The sequence below is a fragment of the Poecilia formosa genome, unplaced genomic scaffold, assembly GCF_000485575.1.
Source record: "Poecilia formosa unplaced genomic scaffold, Poecilia_formosa-5.1.2 Scaffold781, whole genome shotgun sequence".
NCBI lineage: Eukaryota > Metazoa > Chordata > Actinopteri > Cyprinodontiformes > Poeciliidae > Poecilia > Poecilia formosa.
In genome coordinates this window covers 96,257-119,875 of record NW_006800720.1, presented here as the reverse complement: position 1 = coordinate 119,875, position 23,619 = coordinate 96,257, and the positions used below count along the sequence as shown (strand labels likewise).

The 23,619-nt window shown below is 39.7% G+C and overlaps 2 protein-coding genes across 3 annotated transcripts; both read right to left on the bottom strand.

Annotated features, from left to right (window-relative positions):
• Window positions 1–1,534: 1,534 nt before the first annotated feature.
• On the bottom strand, window positions 1,535–17,793 carry rras (RAS related). 2 transcript variants are annotated; one of them, XR_001660639.1, is made up of 7 exons: window positions 16,567–17,793; window positions 14,476–14,563; window positions 12,765–12,867; window positions 9,184–9,292; window positions 6,799–6,917; window positions 3,878–4,018; window positions 1,535–3,841 (listed from the first exon to the last, which is right to left on the bottom strand). XR_001660639.1 is itself a non-coding variant. In XM_007543193.2 (6 exons), the coding sequence occupies exons 1-6, from the start codon at window positions 16,651–16,653 to the stop codon at window positions 3,931–3,933; spliced, it is 594 nt and encodes a 197-aa protein (XP_007543255.1). In that variant the 5' UTR covers window positions 16,654–17,792; the 3' UTR covers window positions 1,535–3,930. The 2 variants fall into 2 exon arrangements, 1 of the variants encoding a protein (XP_007543255.1); XM_007543193.2 differs by having other exon boundaries at window positions 1,535–4,018; window positions 16,567–17,792.
• Window positions 17,794–19,920: 2,127 nt separating this feature from the next.
• On the bottom strand, window positions 19,921–23,371 carry LOC103131524 (uncharacterized). The gene is made up of 4 exons (XM_016666711.1): window positions 23,367–23,371; window positions 22,798–22,994; window positions 22,526–22,649; window positions 19,921–20,677 (listed from the first exon to the last, which is right to left on the bottom strand). The coding sequence occupies exons 1-4, from the start codon at window positions 23,369–23,371 to the stop codon at window positions 19,981–19,983; spliced, it is 1,023 nt and encodes a 340-aa protein (XP_016522197.1). The 3' UTR covers window positions 19,921–19,980.
• Window positions 23,372–23,619: the final 248 nt, after the last annotated feature.

Here is a 23,619-nt window from a genome sequence, read left to right as displayed (position 1 = left end):
GTATCTGTCTGATCTGTTTCAGCCATATGTTCCTTCACTCTCTCCCAGGTCAGCAAATCAGATTTTGTTAGTTGTCCTGAAATTGATGAGGAAGTTGGGAGTTTTACAGCCCATTCTCATTTTAAAGCTTCTGTTTTCTCACTGGCTTTTAACTCAGCTTGAAGAATTTTTTTTTGCAGTTGTTATTGTATTATTTGTTATTGATTCTGGTTGTGGTGTACAGGATTTTGATGAACTGTGTTGTTTTTTTTAAAGTGCTTTATAAATAAGCTTAAATGGAATGGGAGTAGTGCAATGGCAGTAAAGAGAAGAAGGCCATGGGAGCATATGTTGTTCTAGAACCTGAACATAGTTATCTGCGTTAATGGGGCCTTTCCAGACATGCAAGCTGCCCAGGCCACAAGCACTCATGCAACCACATACCATCAGTGATGCAGCTTCTGAACGGAGCGTTGATAACAACTTGGGTTATCCTTGTCCTCTCTGGTCTGGATGACATGGCGTCCCAGTGTTCCATAAAGAACTTGAAATCGTGACTCATCTGACCACAGAACAGTCCTCCATTTTGCCTCACTCCATTTTAAATTACCCCTGGCCCAGTCCAAACAGCTGAGCTTGTGGAGCTTAGAAATGGCTTCCTCTTTGCACTGTAGAGTTTCAGCTGGCAGCGGCGGATGGCACGGTGGATTGTGTTCACTGACGATGCTTTCTGGAAGTATTCCTGAGCCCATGCTGTTATTTCCTTGACAGTGGCATTCCCGTTGGAGGTGCAGTGACGTTTAAGGGCCCGGAGATCACGAGCATCCAGTAGAGTTTTACGGCCTTGACCCTTACGCACAGTGATTGTGCCAAATTCTCTGAATCTTTTGATGATATTATGCATAGTTGATAACTTAAAAGTCTTTGCTATTTTATGCTGGGTAACACCGTTCTGGTATTGCTGCACTATCTTTATGCGCAACAATGGTGGAATTGGTGATCCTCTTACCATCTTGGCTTCAGAGAGAAGCTTATTCCAAGCTTATTCTTCATTCTTGATTTATTTATTTTTTTGTCATGTTACAGCCACAAATGTTAGTGTAGCCTAATGGGACTTTAGATAGAAGACTAAGAAATTCTGATAAGGCCATGTTTTATTCATGTTTTTAAACATTCTTACAAATCAAAATCTGTTCAGGCTCCTCTCCAGTGAACCAGCTCCCAGTTTCAGTGTGTGAGGCAAACACCCCGTCTACCTTTAAGACGAGGCTTAATCATTTACAAAGTTTATACCAGGATTGGTTTAGGTTATTGTATCTCTCCAATATTGTTGCAATAGATTTAGACTTCTGGAGGACAAAATCATTTTTCTTCACTTTGCTACTTTCTCATACTACTATACATTTTGGTATTTTCTGCTGTTATTTACAGCAATTTCTCATCCTCAGCAAAGTTAATAACTTGATGAAATCAATGGTTTACTTAAATGACATTTTACCAATTTGACTTTTTCAAATTAGATCTGGTTCTCAAAAAAGTCACAAGACAATTTTTTCTAGAAATATTTTATTGATGTTTAAACATGTAAAAAAAAATGAAAATTGGATATGTGAATTATATCTCACAAAACTCCATCTTGTTCTAAAATAAAAAGCTGCGAAAGAGCCTAATTTGATTGTCTATTGTAAGATTTGAGTATATACATTAATTCCTTGTGATCTCCTGACAGTGGTGATAATGTGGTGACAACACTGTCATATACGAAAACTGATTGTTTTACACTCCAGGACAAAGTAATGTTTGCTACAGTTTCAGGTAAAGCTTTAAACGACACGTCCCTTCTTATGTTGGAAACCATAAGAAGGGAGGCTTTGCTGTAATAGTGTGGATTTGGAAAACAGTTAAGAGGTGAACCAACCCCATCCAATGTGAAATGAACACCAGGACCACAGTGTAGTTTGTATCTCACAAAGCTTATTACAACTTTAAGCCATTTACTTATCAGAATACAAAGGTGGCTGTCTGTATCTTAATCTAGCATTGTGATAAAACCACAAATACCACCTCACCTGTCCCCAATAAAAGCATCATGTAGGAAGTATATCTGCATGTCCATTAATTAATCTACGAGTTAAAATGTCCAGGTGTGTTCTTTTTTTATTTACCCTGAACCTTTATGAACAGCAGCCAAATGGCCCTGAACGCTCCATGCCCCGGGCCACTGCTGCTGCTGGGGAGTAATACTGTCAACAAGAAATGAAACAAAGCTGCGTTTGGGAAAACAATAATAAACATGATTTTTAAAATGAAAATTACAGCAGATTATTATTAACATATATTATTCCTCCTTTGCAGAGGCACAGCATTGTGAATGGACTGATCAGGATTTCACAACCAATCAAACAATCCTCCATCAGGACTTTGGTTACCTGGGAAAACTTTGGGATGGGTTTACAGGGCAGTAGCCCAGAGCTCTGATTTTTGGGGGTGGCCACAAAAGTTTTTATTATTTTAATGAATGCATATTTTGCAAACTTTGTACTTAATATAAAATGTATAAGCTTCAATAAGTTGAGTTGTCTGAATATTTTTGGATTTTTATGAATATAGACAATATTCAAGTATTTCAAAAGATTATAGTACATTTCTTTGGAAACGGCATGGAGCTATTGAACTTAACATGAATCAATTCATATTTGAATTGATTCATGAATGAATGAATTAAAGCAGCAAACGTAATCATTTCCTGATGTAAAGGATTACCTATTAATGTACTGTAATTTGCATTAGTAAAAGCTTTTTTCCTTAGTGGTTAGGAAACCAAACCTTGCTCTAGACCCAAATCCAGCACTGCTGATTACACATGTAACTGATGTCTAATTTATTTTGTCCTTTAATTCTGTGAGAAATCATCATTCTTCATTAATTGTGGTTATTTTCTTATTTGCTTCTTGGAACATAGAAAAGCACTGAACTATTAACTTCCTCTTCTTCAGCCAAATGCAGAAATGTGTGATTTAAAACTATTACTTTTAAAGTTAACAGAAAACATGAACACTAGGGGACTTACTGAAGCACAATCTACCCCAAAAGTTCAGGGTCATTCTTAAAATACTGTCTTCACTGCTGCTTCTGTGGCAAATTACTACCCTGATAATCTGCTCTTATCCTAGTATAGGTGCTGTAGTCGATGAATAAGTGCCCTGGGTGTGCAAATAAAGGAATGAGTTCTGTTAAGAAATACTGCATCCAGCTGAAGTTTATGTAATATTTCATAAAAACATGATTTCCCCCACTAAAGCACTAAACGTATGTGGGCCATGCATTGCAAAAGCACCAGGTGAAATACTTTAGATAAGATCAGAGCAGAGAAGCCACAGTATTTATAGTTGCTATGGCTACCAGTGATAACCCCACCCAAACTGTAGACAGAATCCAAAGCATAAGCACGCTACGAATCAGGTATGTTGTTTCTGCCTCAGGCTCTGCTGCCCCCCTCAGGAAGTCCTGGGAGATGACAGAACAGCCCATGACTAGTCTAGGGCGTGCCATATTGCACAAGAATGTGAAATGCTTTCTGACCCAAATCTACACCCAGGGTCTGCTTTCAGAATGCAGTCTGTCATAGAATGATGAGGCAGCTCTTCTTCTGTATTTCAGGCTCTGGTGTGAGAAGTTTCACTTCCTGTTTCTCTATCTGCTGCTATAGACAACCTTGTCTTTACATTCTTCTCATGAAAATAATACAAAAAATTTATAGGCTGAACAAAAAATAGTTTTTGGTAAATGGCAAAAAAAAAAAATGTTCTGGAAGGTTGGTTGATAGACCTTATCTGTCACTCACTCTGACACACACACACACACACACACACACGCACACACACACACACACACACACTTCTTTGTACAAGCTCAAGTGGGATGGGGGTTTGGTGTCCATAGTAACAATGCCTACAGGATGACACAGGGACAGCCACGACTGTTCTGTTTCCCAGTTTGTTGAGTTGGAGGAGGAGGACTCTCCATCTCCTGAAACCGTCTGAATGAGGAAGATGGAAACAGACAAAATAAAAATGGGATCAGATTCATATTTATACACAAACTGTTAACACTGCATTATGACTGGTGTGTGAGTGTACTTGGAGTCTAATTATTTACATCCAAGATATCTTAAAGGTGACATACTATACTAACTTGAACAAGTTAGGATATGTCTATGGGCTACAAAACATGTTAATTAATTTTTGCACAAAATAATTTTCAGATTATGAGATTTCACCTCCTCAGTTTTGCTTTTTTGAATGAGCTGTTTTAACTCATTAGATGTTAATTATATACAAATTAATAATAATAATAATAATAATAATAATAATAATAATAATAATGTTTTTAAAATGGCTCGTTTTCCAGACACCATTAAACATCAATGTCTTGCTGGAAACAAAACAGAATATTTTTTCTTTACTTTAGTTTTCTCTTAATGGAAGAGCAAAAATGTGCAGGAAGTATATTTTGCACAATAGGTTCCATTTATGCAAGTAAACATTTACATGTTTGACTTCCAAGTTTCATCAGATCTGCGGCCGTATGTCTTGGACACTCGGGTGAAGAGAGGTGCGGAGCTGTCCACTGACCACTACCTGGTGGTGAGTTATCTCCGGTGTTGGGGAGGGTGCTGGTCAGACCTGGCAGGCCCAAACGTGTAGTGAGGGTCTGCTGGGAATGTCTGGCGGAGTCCCCTGTGAGATGGAGCTTTAACTCCCATCTCCGGCAGAACTTTGACCATGTTTTGGGGGAGGTGGGGGACATTGAGTCTGAGTGGACCATGTTCCGTGTCTCCATTGCCGAGGCGGCTTATCGGAGCTGTGGCCACAAGGTTGTTGGTGCCTGTTGCGGTGGCAACCTTCGAACCCGTTGGTGGACACCTTCGGTGAGGGATGCTGTCAAGCTGAAGAAGGAGTCCTATCGGGCCTTTTTGGCCTGTGGGACTCCAGAAGCAGCTGATGGGTACCAGCGGGCGAAGCGGCATGCAGCTCGGGTGGTCGCAGAGGCAAAAACTCAGGCGTGGGAGGAGTTTGGAGAGGCCATGGAGAAAGACTTCCGCATGGCTTCGAGGCGATTCTGGTCCATCATCCGGCGTCTCAGGAGGGGGAAAGCAGTGCAGCACCAACACTGTTTATAGTGGGGATGGTGTGCTGCTGACCTCAACTCGGGATGTTGTGGGCCGTTGGGCAGAATACTTCGAAGACCTCCTCAATCCCACCAACATGCCTTCCATTGAGGAAGCTGAGCCTGGGGACTCTGGGTTGGGCTCTCCAATCTCTGGGGATGAGGTTGCCGAGGTGGCTAAAAAGCTCCTTGGTGGCAGGAGTTCCATAAGGCTCTGGATGTTGCAGGTTTGTTTTGTTTGACGCAACTCTACAATATTGCATAAACATTGGGGGCAGTTCCCTTGGATTGGCAGACTGGGGTGGTGGTTCAAAAAGGGGGAACGGAGGATGTGCTCCAATTACAGAGGGGTCACACTCTTAAGCCTCCCTGGTAAGGTCTATTCAGGGGTCCTGGAGAGGAGGGTCCGTCGGATAGTCGAACCTGGGGGCTTCCCCGGGAGTATGAGGTACCGGGCCCTTTGATACAGGCTGTCAGGTCCCTGTATGACCGGTGTCAGAGTCTGGTCCGCATTGCTGGCAGTAAGTCGTTTCCGGTGAAAATTGGACTCCGCCAAGGCTGCCCTTTGTCACCGATTCTGTTCATTACTTTTATGGACAGAATTTCTAGGTGCAGCCGAGGTGTTGAGGGGATCCATTTTGGTGGCCTTAGGATCGCATCTCTGCTTTTTGCGGATGATGTGGTCCTGTTGGCTTCATCAACTGTGATCTGCAGCTGTCACTGGAGTGGTACACAGCTGAGTGTGAAGCGGCCGAGATGAGGATCAGTGTCTCCAAATATGAGGCCATGATCTTGAGCCGGAAAAGGGTAGAGTGCCTTCTCCGGGTCAGGGGGGTCGTCCTGCCCCAAGTGGAGGAGTTTAAGTATCTGGGGATCTTGTTCAAAAATGAGGGAAGAAGTGAGCGGGAGATCGACAGGCGGATTGGTGCAGCGTCTGCCGTGAAGTGAGCGCTGTGCCGGTCCATCATGGTGAAGAGAGAGCTTAGTCAAAAAGCGAAGCTCTCGATTTACCGGTCGATTCCCACCCTCATATGTGGTCATGAGCTTTGAGTCATGACCGAAAGAATGAGGTCCCAGATACAAGCGGCCGAAATGGGTTTCCTCCGCAGGGTGGCTGGGCTCTCCCTTAGAGAAAGTGAGAAGTTCAGTCATCCGGGAGGGACTCAGAGTGGAGTCGCTGCTCCTTCACGTCGAGAGGAGCTAGTTGAGGTGGCTCAGGAATCTAATAAGGATGCCTCCTGGACGCCTCACCGGTGAGGTGTTCCAGGCACATCCCACCGGGAGGAGGCCCCAGGGAAGACCCAGGACACGCTGGAGGGACTATGTCTCTCGGCTGGCCTGGGAACGCCTTGGGGTTCCCCCGGAGGAGCTGGAAGAAGTGGCTCGGAAGAGGGAAGTCTGGGCCTCCCTTCTGAAGCTGCTGCCCCCGCGACCCGACCCCGGATGAAGCAGAAGAGAATGGATGGATGGATGGATGGATTTCCAAGTTAAACATGTAAGCATCCCAAATGCTGCGATGTACTGGCCTGTCCAGGGTGACCCAGCTGGAGGGAGGCACCCGTCATGACCCCACTAGGGATGAGTATGTGAGAGGAATGAAAGAAGGAAGGGACGGACAGACAGACAGACAGAAATGAAGAAAGCCTCTACCTGATGATCTGCACCAGCTCCATGAAAGCTTCATCCACATTGTAGCGATTCTTGGCAGAAGCTTCCATGTAGTGGATCTTGTTCTCTCTGGCAAACGCCTGAGCGTCCTCCCTGGAGATCTGCAAACACACCCAGCTTCATGTGAAATCAAGTAAGGACTCACAGAACGAAAAGGCCAACTAACACCGTCAAATCTCTGATAAGTCCCTATGTAGTTGTGTGAATGATTCTAATCATTATAGTACACAAGCTATAAAAAGATGAATTGTTAAAAGAACAATACACTCAGATCAGTAATTATGCCAAAAATGTATAAAAAAAAACAATCATACATTTTGCATTTAACAAAAGAAAACCCTTTGTCTGTAATGTTCTATCCAGAACTTCTCTGGTGTCATTAACACATTATCTATTCACATTTTGCTATCCAGTTATTAACCAGTTAATCCAGAAAATGGTCAACAAATCAGCCCTACACAGATCTGATTTGTTAAGTCAAACAGTGTTGCGGAGATCTGCTCATTAGTTCAGATGTGGGTGCATGAATAGACACATTTGTGCGCACACACACACGCACGCACATACATTAAGTGTGCCACTCTGCAGCACTTCTCAGCAGGTGAAAGAAATCTGGCCCAATCAGCAGCACCCTCAACTCAGGTAATAAAGAATCCACCAAACACTTAGTTGGTTTTGCAACAGAGCTGAGAAAGGCAAACACAGCCTCCAAAGTAGCATTTCATGGGAAAGGACTTAAATTAAACAAGGACTACCGGTAAGCCATTAACTGAACTCAATTGAAATGTAATTTGATTTTGTTTTGCATTTGAGAAAAGAAATACAGAATTTATTGAACAGATTGCACTGCTAGTTTTTACAGTTTGGTTGCATTAAATTTAATATTTAATGTAAAAACTTATGTTCTAAGAAAAAGAAAAAAAATGTAATTCTAAAATGTTTGGATTTGTTTGATTCAACCAAACATGTAATTTAATAATTTAATACTTGAATTTATGGTTATAATTGTGAAAAATATATGTCTAAGGTTAAAAAGTGGAATTGGTCATTAAGATAAATTACTAACTTCAAGTCCTCTTTTTCAAGTGTGGGAAGCCATGAAATTATAGAACACTTGACAAACAGAAAGGGTTTTCATATGTTGATAGGATTTTTTTAGCTGCAGAGGAATCCTTTTCTATAAATGATCAACCACAAAATTATTTTAGGTAATATTTTTATTTTCTTATCTTAACAGGAATTTGTTTGTTTGCATATTTTACCATATTTCTATTATGTTATATTATTAAGGCTTAAATGAAAAGTTTGCAGAATATGCCTATTATCTGCTTAATCATCAGAATAATCAATTACAAAAACAATTACTAACTACAGTTCAACTGCACTCTCATAATATTTTCCCAGAGGTCTTGAAAATATTTTGGGGCCTTTGTTTTTTAGGGTCAGCAGTGGTTTTGACGACATGGAGGCCAATTTTGCAAAATTTCAATGACTTTCTCATTTCTTTAGATCAGTGCATGATGAGTTGCTTTTTGAGATCTTTTAGCCCACGTCATGTTGTCAAGCAGGTTGTATTATGATTTCTTGATTCTACTTGTCATGCACTAATAGGCTCTGAGTGTGGCTTGTGAAACTGAACTAAAATAATGTGGTTAATCACAGTAAATTCCGGTAACACTTTATTTGAAGGGGGGTGAATAAGAGTGACATGACACTTTCATAAACATGACATATCACATGTCATGAACATCAATAAGCCTTCATGAATATTTATGACTGTTGTCATAAAGCGTCACTCGGTAAATTATGACACTTTTAATACAAAGTTGACATTATTCAAAATGTCTTTGTCATGACATCTTGACATTAACCAAGAAATCATTACTGTTTAAACTTTACCTTTAATAACATAAAGTTACCTGATTTTTAAAGTGCAATCAGTAATAATTTTATAACAAATTTATATCAGTAATGATTTCTTGGTTAATGTCAAGATGTCATGACAAAGACATTTTGAATAATGTCAACTTTGTATTAAAAGTGTCATAATTTACCGAATGACGCTTTATGACAACAGTCATAAATATTCATAAAGACTTAGTCATGTTCATGACAGGTGTTATGTCTTGTCAGCCTTATTCACCCCCTTCAAATAAAGTGTTACCTAAATTCCTGATTTAAAGTCTTGGCTATTATTATTCTTGGCTTTTGACCCCCCCACTGATGTTACAACAGTTGATCTGAATGTCAACAGCGCCTAATACAAACCTTCATCAATCAATCCCCCTTCCCCCCAGATGGTGGTGGGTTGATTGATGAAGGTGGTTCGCCCAGGGCACCCAGCGGGCTAGGACTGCCTCTGCGTACCACTCTATGCTGCTCCAGGTCAGCCTTGTTTCCAATCAGCACCATGGGAAAGTCGTCTCGGTCTTTTACCCTCAGGATCTGGGTGTGGAACTTCTGGACCTCATGAAAACTGTATGGATCACAACAACAAACAGTGAGCACTCCCAGTATGTATATAAGCACTGACTTACAAAAAAAGAAATGATAGACATGCCCTGTGATGGACTGGTGACCTGTCCACAGTGACCCTACCTCTCGCCTGTTGACAGCTGGAGACAGACACAAGCACCCCTCCTGACCCCATTAGAGGGAAGCATGAATGATGGATGGGGGAAAAAAATCACTCATAGCTTAATCTGAGGATGGGTCACAGTGTATTGTACATAAAATTATTTTAAAGCATCATTGATTATTTTTGTTATGAGCACCAGTTGAATCTTTAATATATGCAATATTCTGAGTTGAGGCCCTGTTTCTAAGAAAGTTGACTACGTACCAATTAAGCTTATTAGCAAACCCATACATCTTTTGCCTCATGAAAAATTATACATTTTTCAGCTTTCTTTGTTAGCAAAGACTCCAAAGCAGTCTTAACTATTTGTATTTTGTTAAGTTCTTCTGATGGACATCATTTGTGTTTGGTCTGAACTTCATGCAGTTCCAATAGAAGTTTTATTTATTCCTCCCTGCTATTCGTTTTAAGTCTAGGAGAATCAGCTACAGAGAATCAGCCCTAGATCATAAGCTTTTATGGTATCCCACAATAAATCAGGAGATAAATCAGGAGTCTTATTCTTCTTAAAGAAATAAAAATGTTGGGTCTTGGTTCAAAAATACACCATCTCCACAGTCACCATCACCATCTCATGACATCTAGGAAGTACTTTAATTAGAAAAACAAATAGGTAATGTCACCAGTACTATAACTTTTAACATTACTTAATGAAGTTTTAGGAGTGAAAACAAACTTTATACTGCAAGTTTTATGTACACTGGAATAAAATGTAAATGGCAATAAGCCACCTGATCACCTGATCAAGTTCACTACAGGTGTCAAGTACAGCCTTAGCTCTTCTGCACATTTGGTATCAAATGTCCAGAAACTCTTCTGGAGCCTCAGCTCAGGTGATTTATCCAACATGGAGGCAAAATAGCAGTTGAAATCACTAGCCACGACTGTAATATCATAAATCCAATCTGCGAAGGAGGCGAAAACCTGAGGTATGAAGTCATTAGATCGCACAGGGTGAAATAAATGTTAAGGAGGGACACCAACTGACTATTTATATGGCCCTTTAACATGATATACCTGTTGCACTACTCAGAACTCAAAATTAAATACGCCCCCTGGTGGTGATAAACACGGGAAAAGATAATCAGCTCCTACAGAAACACCTCTGCTTTTTCTGGTAAAAGATTTGCTAAATACTTCCCCAACCCCATCGTGTCTCCACTTCAGGTGTTCATTAGTTGTCAAGTGTGTTTCTTGCACCAGTGTTTTGTTTTCAAAAAGCTACAAAATTTCTTCCACTTAGTATACTTAATAGGACTAAGTACACTCTCCACATTCCAACTGCAAATTTTTAATGAAGCTAAGTCACTGGTCATCTTTTGTCACGAAAGCTTACATGCTTAAATATAGATGAGACCTGGAAAAATCCCAAGAAAATAAAAATTATAGCAAAATCTAGACTTATTTCACTTTGACTGAGGTCAAACTGTTGTGTTCACAGCCAGACTTTAAAAAGAAACTGGAAGAAGAGTTAAAAGGAAATGAACAATATAAAAAAAATCTAAGAAAGAAGTGACAACAATTTATCCATTAGTTAATATGAACGAACCTCTTATTATAATAATTATTTTAAAAAACAAAGAACTGTGTCAGTGCTTACCAGACTGACACAGAATTTATAAAATACAAATTAAAAATAAAAACACTGCTTTGCTGAAACCCAACACAGCACTATGTACAAGGGACAAAAATCAAGACTGATAAACATTGGGATCACACTAAACCCATCAAGGGGTGAAAGCTAACCTCCCCACACAAGTATAGGGACTAATGAAAAACCAGTTATTTTTTTAAACCAAGAAAGCTTTAAATGTGCAAACACATTTCAGCTTCTGGGCCACAACTAGCAACAAAAAAGATTATAAACTTGGCAACAAGCTTGTGAGCAAATGAATGTTGAAGTCTAGTGTGCATAGTTCACTAAGTGGACCTATACACAACACCTTGAATAACATGCGGCCCGTAAATCTATATCTCTCACACTATTCAGACCTGGTATATTGAGGGAAGGTCCTCATAAAAAGGTAGCTACATCTTTGGGATGTTTAGAGACTTTTTCCCGCCTGTTATGATCGATCCTGAAGCACAGCCGGTTACAGCATTGACACCATGATCCCTCTCTAGCTGCTCCTTCACCGAGTAAAACTCCTGCTGCGGAAAAATCCTCAAAGATCATGATCCGGCCATCTTTTTGTCCTTCTTGCTATCTACATAATCCAAGCTTTCTCTTGAAAGTTGTGGAGCTTCAATACAACTACAAGTTGGGGAGATGAAGAGCAAGCCTAAAGTTTCCAAATAAAGTTCAAATTCACATTCAGAAATACTTTATTGGTCCCAAAGGAAAATTAAATATAGCAAGTGAATAAATTGAGATTATTAAAAGGGTGATTGTAGCTGGTGATGGATGTTGGCAGGAAAAACCTCTTGTAATATCCTGTATTACAGCGAATCTGAAAAAGCCTCTGACTGAAGGCACTCTGTTTTCTCCAGGCATTCTCATGAAGAGGATGGTCAGGGTTTCCCAGAACTGTTTTGATTTTATGATGTGCTAAAGACCCAAATATTGAGATGCAGATTTGGTTATACAGATTTGATCCAGTGTATAATATGTAACGTATATAATATAATTTTTAAAAGTTAATGTGGAATACTTTTTCACTTAAAAACAGTTTTCATGCTTCAAACTTGAGACTGTAAGTGATTTTTGAATGATGCTGTATTTCAAGCAAAATGTTTTCTTATTATTTTTTACTAGAATTTTTGGTCACTATTGCTGTCATTACCAAAACTCTTTGTAAACCCAACCCTAACTTTAGTCATTCAGATGCTAGAAACACACAGACTGTAATGGAAAATGTTATGTTCTCACCCCTCTTCTGCTTTAGGTATTTCTGCATAGTGTCATCATGAGATTGGTCAAGCTGCTCTCAAGACTTCTGCAGTGTCATATACTATCCTTAATCCTGGAGACTAAGGTTTACTTTCCCAACATATAACTTATCTGCTCTTTTAGCATCAGAGAACATCCTCCTTTCCTTAACAATAGACAAATGACCAGACCATCTGTGTTGGGTTCCACAGAATCCCTGGTACATCACTTTCAGGGATTCACACCTCTCGTCCAATCAAGTCTCTCTTCTCTGACCAGAACCTATAAAAGGAAGCCAGATCCACTGTTGGTCAGAGCAGACTTGACAGACTCCTTTGACTCTATCTTTCTGTTCTCACCTCGCAAGGTTTTAATACATTTCTTATTTTCTTCTCATCCAAACTCTTTCCACGACAACACGCACACACACCAGGTCATTACCTGCCCCGGTCGTTGAGAGCAAACACCAGTAAGAAGCCTTCCCCAGACCGCATGTACTGCTCCCTCATGGCACCAAACTCCTCCTGGCCTGCTGTATCTAGAACTGATACACACACAAAAATTAGACTAGACACTGAATATTTTAGCGACGGCGAGTCCAGTTTTGTGAAACAAATAAAATACAGTCACCACTGTCAGCTTGTTAGCCCTTCAGGAGTTCTAAATCTGGGTGTGTCCTTTATTACTCAATCTTTGGACTTATTGGGTCAGCATTGCCATTAGTAGTTTCTGCTGCAGACATTTGTTCATTTGTCATGGTGGTTCTCTAACAAGAACACAGGTGTAAATTTAAAATCTAAATAAATACAAAGTAAATTATTTCTCTCCCAAATGTAAAGTCAAACATGCAAAACAATCTAAAAAGCAGCTACTAAACACACAAGAAAGAAATCATTCTTGAAAACACTGCAACAGATCAATAGCATGTGAAGAAGTCAGGGGTGTGTGTAACAAAAGCATCCGGCAGAGCTTTTGGTGCTGTCCACTAGTTGTAGGTTTTTTTGTTTTTTTTTACAAAGCAGAGATTTCCTTCTACATTTTAGGGTAGAAGTTTGTCATTTTGCAAACTTCTTGTTTGCAAAATGACAAATCTTCTGGTTGGAAACAAGAGATTCAACAGATCTCAATCTGATCTGTAAGTGCAGCTTGACAAATCTGAAAATGTGTCAAGTTGCACTAAAAAGAGAATCAGATGCTGCTGCTGAATAATCGTAGGAAATAAAAGCAATTAAATAAAAGCTACAAGCAGCGCTGGCGACCTTCGCTGCTCAGTGCCGCTCTGGCCTGGTGGTAGTGATAGTCTCCTGTAATATTCCCAATAACATGATTTCTCCATTAACTTAAGAGGTTTGCTGGCATTATGACAGGAGAAGGATACATCAGTGGGATGTTAACATCTGTGGAAAACTATGTAAAAAAAAAAAAAAAAAAAGACAAGGACATCTAAAAAAAATAGAACTGGTACTTTAGTACTGTAAATGTCATTCCTTTCTCTAAATTCAGTGTAATTATTCCATGAAAAACAACTAAAAGCTTTATTTGTTGTTACAGCTAACTAATGTTATAATTAACATTAGTTAGTTCTCTTTCATTTCTATTCCAAAGACTCACAGGTTGCAAACCCTGGACCTAAACTGACTTGAGAGAATCAGAGAAGGAGAAGGTTTAAATCAAAGGACATTCATGAATTAGAATGGCATAGTCAAAGTTCAGACATAATTTCAACTGAGAAAGTACACAGCTGTGCTACAACCAATCTGAACAAAAAGTGATTCAACAAAGTAGTGACTCAGGTGCTACAAAACTTTGTTAGTCTATTACATGAAATACCTTTCACTCGTGGTTGTGATGTGGCAAAATGTGAAACAGTGAAAGGGGTGTGAATACTTTTCCTAGGCACAGTAGAGTCATTTTCATAGATTTCTAACAGTTAGCAGATGTCCAGAATTAGGATGGAGGTTTATCTGATGATGTCATGAAATGGTGAAAAAGCAGCATGACCCAACTCCCTCAGCTGACCTGCTTCAAGTCCAAACAGGCCAGATACACACACACACACACAGCAGGGAGCAAACATACACTGCCTGAGTCTTCTCACATTGTGGGCTGTGACACAATTGGAGTGAATCAGTGGAATGTGGTGCAGCCTTACTGTCTAGCCGAGTCTCCTTGCCATCCACAGTGCACACCTTGGTATAGGAGTCTTCAATGGTGGGGTCGTAGTCCGACACAAAGTAGGACTGTAGGACACATTCAGCGTTAGTGGTGGAGCAGTTTACACAGTGTACTGATTTCTTCTACTTTCTCCAAACAAAAACATCCTTCCATCTTAAACTGCAACAAAGACATTGTTTGGTCCCATTATTCACCTGACCAACATTTAAATAAGCCACTTGTTGGAGAGCACTGAATGCTGGGGCTCGTTCACTCCAGCCCTGTTTAGTCGGCTTTAATCGAACTCTAGTTTGCTTGTCAAGAAAGTCCAGTTTGTTTGGTGAATGTGCAATTGAACTGAATGCTGGGGTCAAAGTTCACCCAAAAAAGTGAACTACAGCCTGCCAAAAAACCTAGGTCTCAGTTAAATTGAAGTGAACACTGGCACTGGTGAAGTGCATACTAAATCACCAAGCTGACCGGAGGCTGCTCCCAAGCAGTGCATTATGGGTAAACTACAAAAACAAAATGCCCTAATCTAAAGCAAGCAGGAGAAATTTATCATGTTTTTATTTAACCGAAGACAAAAGAGAAATCCTACAACTGCTCAAATTTGACCCTACTCCATTTTTGCTCACATTTTGTGAAATATAAGCATGTTATGTCTTCTTCAGAGGTTTGTGTATCATTTCCTTCAGTGGTTCTTTGGACCAGCCAGTTATGTGGAGATTTTACATTATGCTGTCTAACCAACCACTTTTATGAAAACTAAATTCCTTAAGGAAAGTGAACATTGTTGGCAGAAAAATGCACTCTGAAAAATAATAAAAACATTTCAAGAGGAGTTGAAGAACCCAGTCATGTCTGAGTGTTGATCTGATATCCAAATAAATTCACATCCAAGGAGGTCTCAACTCCTAGATTATTCCCTGCCTTTAAACTTCCAGTACCCCTGGTATCGTTTTACTGAAGAATCCCAGCTAGAAAATGGAGGATAGGACTTCACAAAATACAACATGTTTGCAGAGTGGGAAAGAAAAAACAAGATGCCAACTCTGCTTTTAGTGGATTTGGGTTAATGACATCACATCAATCAAGCTGACCAGCTGGAACTACTAAACATTGTGGTGGAAACTTCCTGACTGATTTTGACTGTTTCCCCAGTTCATCCTCACTTAATTGTATTTTACTGTTGGAAATTGTCCCAAAACCCACATAGTGTTCTCCAACTTCTCACCTTCTGGATGCCACAGTGCAGACTAAAAAAATGTCTATGAAGAAAAGTCTGCCAACTAGCTTTAACTGGTCTGTGCTGCTCTTCATCGAACCAAACCATTGCAGTGGATTCTTTCATACATAGTTTGTGATCTGTGAAACCTTCAGTTTAATCTGAAAAAACATGTAAGGAGCCATTTCAGTACATCTTAATGCATTTACAACACTATGGATTGAGTCCTGCTGGACTCCTGGTCAAACTGGGACTGAATGGCAATGGGTGAGTTAGGTGGTTGAGCATGTGCACCTCAACGCAGAACTCCTGGGTTTGATTCTCATTCTCAGACCATTTGTCTTCCCCTCTCTCTCCACCCTACTTGCTGTTAATGAAAGTAACAGAAATTACCTTTTTAATGACTTCAAAAAGTCATTAGAACTAAAAACAATGACTTTTTGTTTTTAGTTCAAATGACTTATTTTGAAGGGTCACCAGATTATGAAAGTTTTGTTCTGTCTGATGATTTTAATGCCTTCTGGGCATGTAGAATACATTGCTCAAAATAGGAACAGAATCAGACTTTTGTGTCCAGGTGTGAAAAGTATGAGTTTTAGAACCTTGAGATGAATGCCCAGAACACTTAAAAACAGCAAACTGGTCCTTTACTCGGGGTGACAAATCATAACCTAGCTTCAGGTCAACCCGCATGAAAAAGGGGCGAACTGGTCCTTTACTTCCATTGAAGAATCACAACCGAACTTCAGGGCGAACTGGTCTTTTACTCCCAGCGAGGAATTTCACCCTGACTTCAGGACAATCCTCATGACAAAGCAAGCAAGCAGACCGTTTCTGTAGAGAGAAAGTTCATGTACCTACCTGGATGAACTGGATGGTCAGGGCGCTCTTGCCCACTCCACCTCCTCCCACAACCACCAGTTTGAATCTCTCTTCTTCCCCACTCATTCCTGATGGGGAAACTTTCTTTGAAAATTAAAAAGCGTTTCAAGGTCTGATTCACCAGGTCTCGCCCAAAAAGCCCAAAACAAAATCCCCCCAGTCCCTGTAGCGTTACCGGAGCTTCAAACACGGACACACGGCACTTCTACCGCCACAGTTTCAGACTCAAACTTATCATGCGCATGTCTTTTCTCTCCCCGACGACGTGTTAGCGGACAGAGCCACACCTGGGTACCAAAGTCCTCCGAAGTCCGGCGGTGTAGTTTAGGACCTAGTTTCGTCTTGATTGAGTTAGGACAGAAACAGCTCGGGTGCTGGGCTCTTCCCTATTCTTTCTGCTTGTCTTCTACCTCAGCCCTGAGCAGCTTCTGAGGGCGGAACTGCTTCCTCTTTAACCCTGTGAGAAACCTGAAGCAGCGGGGCTGAGCTCGCTTTCTGACGAACTTTCACAGAGCAGCAGCCTGTGGTCTGTGTCTGACTTTCCTCTTTGAAATGCCTTGTTGATTTGCAGTTCATTAATCCTGAAAACTGTTCCTATCAACTCAAGTTTCATGTGTCACTTTCCTTATTTGGTCATACGGGATGTCAGTGACATCATTTCAAGTATCTCGCAGGATATACAATCAGCGCAAGCTCGGAAAACTTTTTCAGAGAGCAGTTTCATGCTCATAAACTTTTCTGTCTGCTAAACAGGTTAAGTTTAGCTCAGCTGGTCAAGAGCGGAAACGTTAGAATGGATATAGATTTTAAAAGACGTGTTAAATAATGTAAGCTCCATTCAAGAATAACTCAAGAGCAGAAAAAGCCTACGTAGAAGAGTATGCCTCAGGCTACACAAACTACGTGGACATTTGCCAAAACGTCACAGTCCAGCGCCACCATGTAGACTCCAACACTGAAGCCGTTGTTGAGCTGTTGAAAAGCCAAGAAGAAACTATTTGTACCCATTTACCATTTCCTTGTGTCACCCAGTTCCAACCATTGACTTCAATGTGAAAGTTTAACATTAAGTGGTGTGCAACTGTGTTGGATAAAACGATTCTGTGTCCTTCCTCTGTCTCTTTTATCTGCTCACATACACAGGGCTGCATGCTTACATAACCATAACATTTAAGGCAGGCACAGTCTTACATGTCACACATAAACAAAACCTGATTAAGACCAACAGCCTCAGAGAGGGAGCAGAATGAGGTAAAAGCAGAACTCGAACAATCTTTTCTTCACTTGGTGTCGCCCTTAAGGTGAGCTGAGTGGAGCCCAGCTGGACAGTGAACGTCGTTCTGTAGCTTCCATTTGTATGAGTTGCATGGTTTGCAACATTTTATCATTTTCAGCAGTAAAGGCTGTTTTATACTTAACCAAATCTCATTATTTCTCAAGGTAATGACAGTATGGTCCTGAAACTAGTAAACGGACCCAGGTGGTGCACAGAAGGGAAAATGGGTGAAGTACAACAACTGTGCAGAGGGAGGAGACAATTTAGTAAACTATTTCCCACCCCAAAGCCACCCACCTGCGTGCAGACGAACGTTATCGTACAGCAACAAATTTATGAAGTAATTTTCAATTTTAAACTTTATTTAGCAATGGGTCAGAGCAGGAGTGAGGTGCATGTGATGTGCTTTTTATCAGCGAAAACAACGAAATTGGGCTGTTCAGACTGCTGTGAAAAAAGTCTATACGGCCAAAAAATAAAATAAAAGATCTGATTAGTGTTGCGTTTGCTTACTGTGAGTACACAACCTAAGATACTAGCAGTTTGGGAGCTACCATTTGACCAAAACACCTTTGAAAAGCTTATAGTTGACGGAGATCACTTCAACAACTCACATCTTCTATCTAGTTGGCAAACCTGCTGACCAGTAAATATGGAAAGATCTGACAAAGCCACGTTAAAGAAAATAAAGGCAGCAGTGAAGAATGGTGTGAAATGTGCAAAGCTCACTGATTTTTTTTTTCTCAAGAAGACAAAAGACTAGCACCTAGCGTAAAAACGAAGCTAATGTATCCACAATAAGTAACTAAGCTAAACAACTGTCTGAGCTTAATTATAGGTGATGGCTAGTAATACATTTTTATGTATTTAAAATAGTCTAAATACAGGGACATAAAGGTTGTTTCTATTTCTATTCTATTCATGTCATGAGAAGTGAATGCTGCAATCCTGCTGGGTTTCCTTACGTAGAAAGTTTTTTTTTTTATTAATTTGAGTAATGAATTGAGTTTAATGCACTGATTAATGACTAAGATGAATTGTAATGCATGTATGTATGTATTTACTTTTATTTTTTGTAAAGTACCCTGTGATGGCATTTGTTGTGAAATGGTATATAAATACACTGAATTGAACTGCTGTTTCAAAGAAGAGTGATCAATGCAGACAGCTTTCAGGAACTTGTTTTTTGTTGTTGTTGCTTTTGCAGCTTGGTAAAGCACATTTCACCAAATATTAGTATCATTTTGAACAGGCATAACAGCATTAAGTTTAGAGCTCTAACATATGTTTTCTGTTTTGAGTGATTTCAATAATTTTCATAATTTGGCTTCAGAATAAAAGTCTGGTGTAATTACAATGCAAACTTTTATTTTATAAATAAAATAAAAATAAACTTTTATTTTTATAAATAAAATAAGTACCAAGCATATAACAAGATTTATATTCACTTCAGAATGGCAGGACTTTGAGTTAACACTTTCTGAATTAGCAAGATACTGAAGAACAAATTCCATTAGCAAGTCTTTAAAAATGTCAATATGTTTTAAAACAAGCAGAACATTCAGCAGGTCAAGTCCAGAGAACTGTAAACTCTTTATCATATACAGTAGTAAAGAAGATTGAATACCAGCAGACCCCTCATACCACATTTAGTGTTTGTCTTATTACATGTCAAAGCCTATCTTTGTGGTGGTTGACATTTTCTGTTTCTGTTTTATTGCCTAGAAGTAATTGAATTAGCATTTGTACCTCGAAAAACACCATGAAAACCCCCCAGATTGAAACGATATTTGAGCTGCTGATGATGCAAACTTAAGTTTTTACACTAATAGAAACATGCAACAAGATTGGTTTTCAGTGTGATCTTTTGTTTATTTCAAGATGTTGCGCCACAGACATTTCAAAACTGCAGCATCTTACAAAGCAAAACATGAGCTGTCGACTGTTAGTATGTACCAAGAAGCGCTTGACAAGAACAGTTTTTAGAATCAACTTTTCAATAAATATATAAATAGAAGACAATGGTTTCCTTCAGTATTTCTGTAAATCCTGTGTTGTCACTTTTGTTCTGATGAACATGCACAAGAACTGGTTAGGTGTCGCTCCACTCTGCAACCTCAGCACCTATAGGGCAGCGCCGGCTGTCCCATCTTCACCGGGTGGACCAACCCCAGCAGCACTCTTTCCCCCCAGTCAAACAGCTTGTTCAGAGTAATCCTGGATGGCGATAACAGGCGTCGTTCCTTCTCTTCAGCTCGGCTGGACCCACCGAGACGGGGACTCCGCTCTGGGTGGGGGACGCTGTGGACTGGGGACGCTTTCACCACTGATTGTGGGTGGTTGCTCGCCAAAGAGGGCGGGCAGAATCCCAAGGGCGTCAACGAGAGCGTGAGGCTTTTACGCTTCTCCAGGAGAGAAGTACAACCTGATGGGAATTGTAGTTGTTTTGGTAGAGGTTCTCTGGACTCACAGAGGCTCGATGCTGAAGCGTCGCATGGCTTTTGGTTACATTGTTGGTTTTGACACACTGTCGGGTCAAAGGTCCAAGGTCCTTGCTTGTTACCACTGTTATCAAAGAGCGATTTTCTCATCTGAATTATTGAGTCTTCTGTGGTGGTGTGGACACAGCGGTTCCTGTTCTGACTGCACAGTAATCTGGTCCCTCTGTCCTTTGTGGACGGTTGCTGATTCTCGTGCTGCTGCCTGGTCATATCACAGCTGGACGCCTTCTGGTTCAGGATGCCTTGGAAGTGCTGCAGCTGACCCAGGAAGTTGAAGTTTGGGGAAATGGAGGGCCGACGCTCTTTTACAAATCTGATGAGGGGACAGAAAAGATTTGGGTTAGACTGATTGTTACTTTTTTACATGTGAGCTCCTGTAAGAAAGAGAAATAAAAAGCTGTAAAACTTTAGTTGGGATGCCGTCAAATGGAACTCCAACCCTTTGGACTTTAGTCAAAACGCCGTTTGACAAGGACTCTAACCTCTAGATATAGCTCTTTTAAAATTCATTTACATTTCTGTTATCATGTATTAAAACGTAAAACGGTGAGAAAGAGAAATAAAAAGAAATTAATAAACTGATAAGGAGAAAAGATAAAAACATTAAACAGTGAGAAAGAGAAAGACATTTTGAAAAAGATTAAGTCAACCGATGCCCTGACAGAGAAGAGGATCTCCATATCTGAGGAGTGGGTCTCCCTCCTTCAAGATCCAACTCTCCACTCAAGGTACTCTTCCACAAAAATTGTGGAACATATTGCAAAAAAAAAAAAAAAAATTAAATGTGGACAAAATTATGTTTCTATATAAATCCTACAACATTTTTTAAGCCAACTATTGTACAAAGTTTGTGTTACATGCAGTGTTTATATATGGTTAAAAATCTAAATAAATGGCTGATTACATGACACTAACTGGTGAACTTTTGCATCTTAATGTAGAATATCCACTATAAAAAAATGGTTTTATCTGCTCTGTAAATAACAGCATAATTGAAAAGGAAAAAAACAGAAAAACGTAACTAGACAGACTGTGCAGAGCAGAGAGAATGGAGCTCCACTCAGCACGTTGTGGGCCGAGATTAGTCCAAATTCTGATTCTGTTCAGGAGATGCTGGCTAAATGCTTGACATTAAAAACAGCTTTTTAAATCCACTGTTACTCCATGACAACATATTTTACAGGACAATAAATTGGCTCAGAAACAATTGCTATAAACAATAATGTTTTCAGGCCATGTTCAAGTAATATATAGATAAAGGTATAATAATGCAAGTTTGCCTCTCAAAGACCAATAAACTTTAATTTTGTACAAACACTCCACTGGAACTGGAAGATATTTGAAATATCCAAAATAAAACATAACAACCAAACAACAATAAATTAAAAGCAAATGAAATCTACACACAACCAAAGCAATGCAAAAAATGAATTATGAAGTTTCTCTAAACAAGATTACCCTTCAAAAAATATTAATAGTCTAAATGGACATTATTAAGATCATTTTAATTTGATGCAATAAATTGCTTATTGCGATAGGTTTATACTGCATGAACATGAATAAAAAGCACACCAAAGTTTCATCCAACAGCATAGAATTTTTTTTCCTTTTCTAAAATAATATTCTCTGCTTACTTCAGCCCTTAATCCAAGGCAGCTGTGAATTTGTGAGCCTAATAAAATGTGTGCAATTTGTACACATTTTATTTGGTAAAATGTGTTAATTCTTAACTGTGTAAAGGTCTGGAAAAATGAGGATTTGAGGTCCTACCAACTCCCTATTAGTGGGTATTGTACTTAAGATCATATTAGTTTACTTTCTATTTTTGGGGGGTTATTTGCAGAGTTCATTTGTATGTTAATTATTTTGTTAGCTTTTTTTAAACCAGAACAAGAGCAGCATTAGGAAACAATGGAAAGACCTTTGTGTGCTTGCTAAACTGGGATAAATAAACTGTGAAAACAACCTCCAAGTTTTTTTTGGAAACTGGACTTATTTTGCCTGCGAATGAAACATCACCAGAGTACAGCAGTGGCTCCTGGATTGAACTTCTGTAAGATGTTTGATTGTCACTATATTCCTCATTTTTCAAAACCCATAGTTCAGGCATCTAAAGTAAGATAGTGATACTTAATTGAAGCTCAAGGCCTGCGTGCTGTACCTGTAGGCATGGTCCAGGTCCATTTCCAGGCTGTACATGATGTAGGCCACAGCCAGAGCCGGGGAGCGGGAGATTCCTGCAGCACAGTGCACCAACACCGAGGCCCCAGAGGACATGGCTGAATCTACACACACCACACCATGGCACATAACCCTCATACTGTATTAGCATGGCTAATCCAACTAGCGCAGTTAAGATTGAAGAACCAGTCAACAAAGAAAACTATGAAGCAGATGTTTAGGGTGAGAAAGGTGGGGGGAGGCGGTCCTGACCTATGAAGCTGAGAGCCTGGGGGATCCAGGGCAGCAGGTCGTCCCACAGGGAGTCATCGATGGGAATGCGCAGGAATCTGGAGCAAGGCAGAAAAGATGGCTGGGGGCTGCAGCGGCTCACACTCAACACGTAGGAAATACCCAGAGAGGCCAGTCGATCCTGAACACACACATTTTCTAATATTACTCTTTCTGAACTTTAATTCAGAAAGCTGCTTCAGTGCATTTTCTTAATACATTCACATCATTCTCCATCAAAACATGAGAAATTCCAAGACACCAAGTTAGTGTAGATTTGGTGTCTCCTCTGTGTGTTTTTGTTTACTTGTTTTAAAATGTGGGGAGGCTGGAATTCTATTTTTGTTGATTATTTATTTATTTATTGCTAAAAATATATGTGGCGAAGATTAAGATTTAGACACAATCCTGGTCTAATATAGCTGATTACTGACTTACTGTAAATACAACCCATAGAAGGAACAGATTAGAATCAGACTATTTTAGACATGGCATGTATAGCACCTTTTATATATACTGCAATTATGTATATGATTTTTATTTTTATTTACTTCATGTAGGTCAGCAAAAAATTTCACATGCAAAGCAATCAGTACAAGATGGAGTCAAGCAACTTTCAGCCATAACATTTTTGGCTTTAAAAAATTGAAATCAGATATGTATCATTATTATTTAGTCTGATTATTTAATCGGACAATGAGATCATGGAGGCGTGACCAGGGGAGAAAGTAGTTTTAAATTCTTGGAGGTACTATGACAAAAGTATATATATATACACTGCTCAAAAAAATAAAGGGAACACTC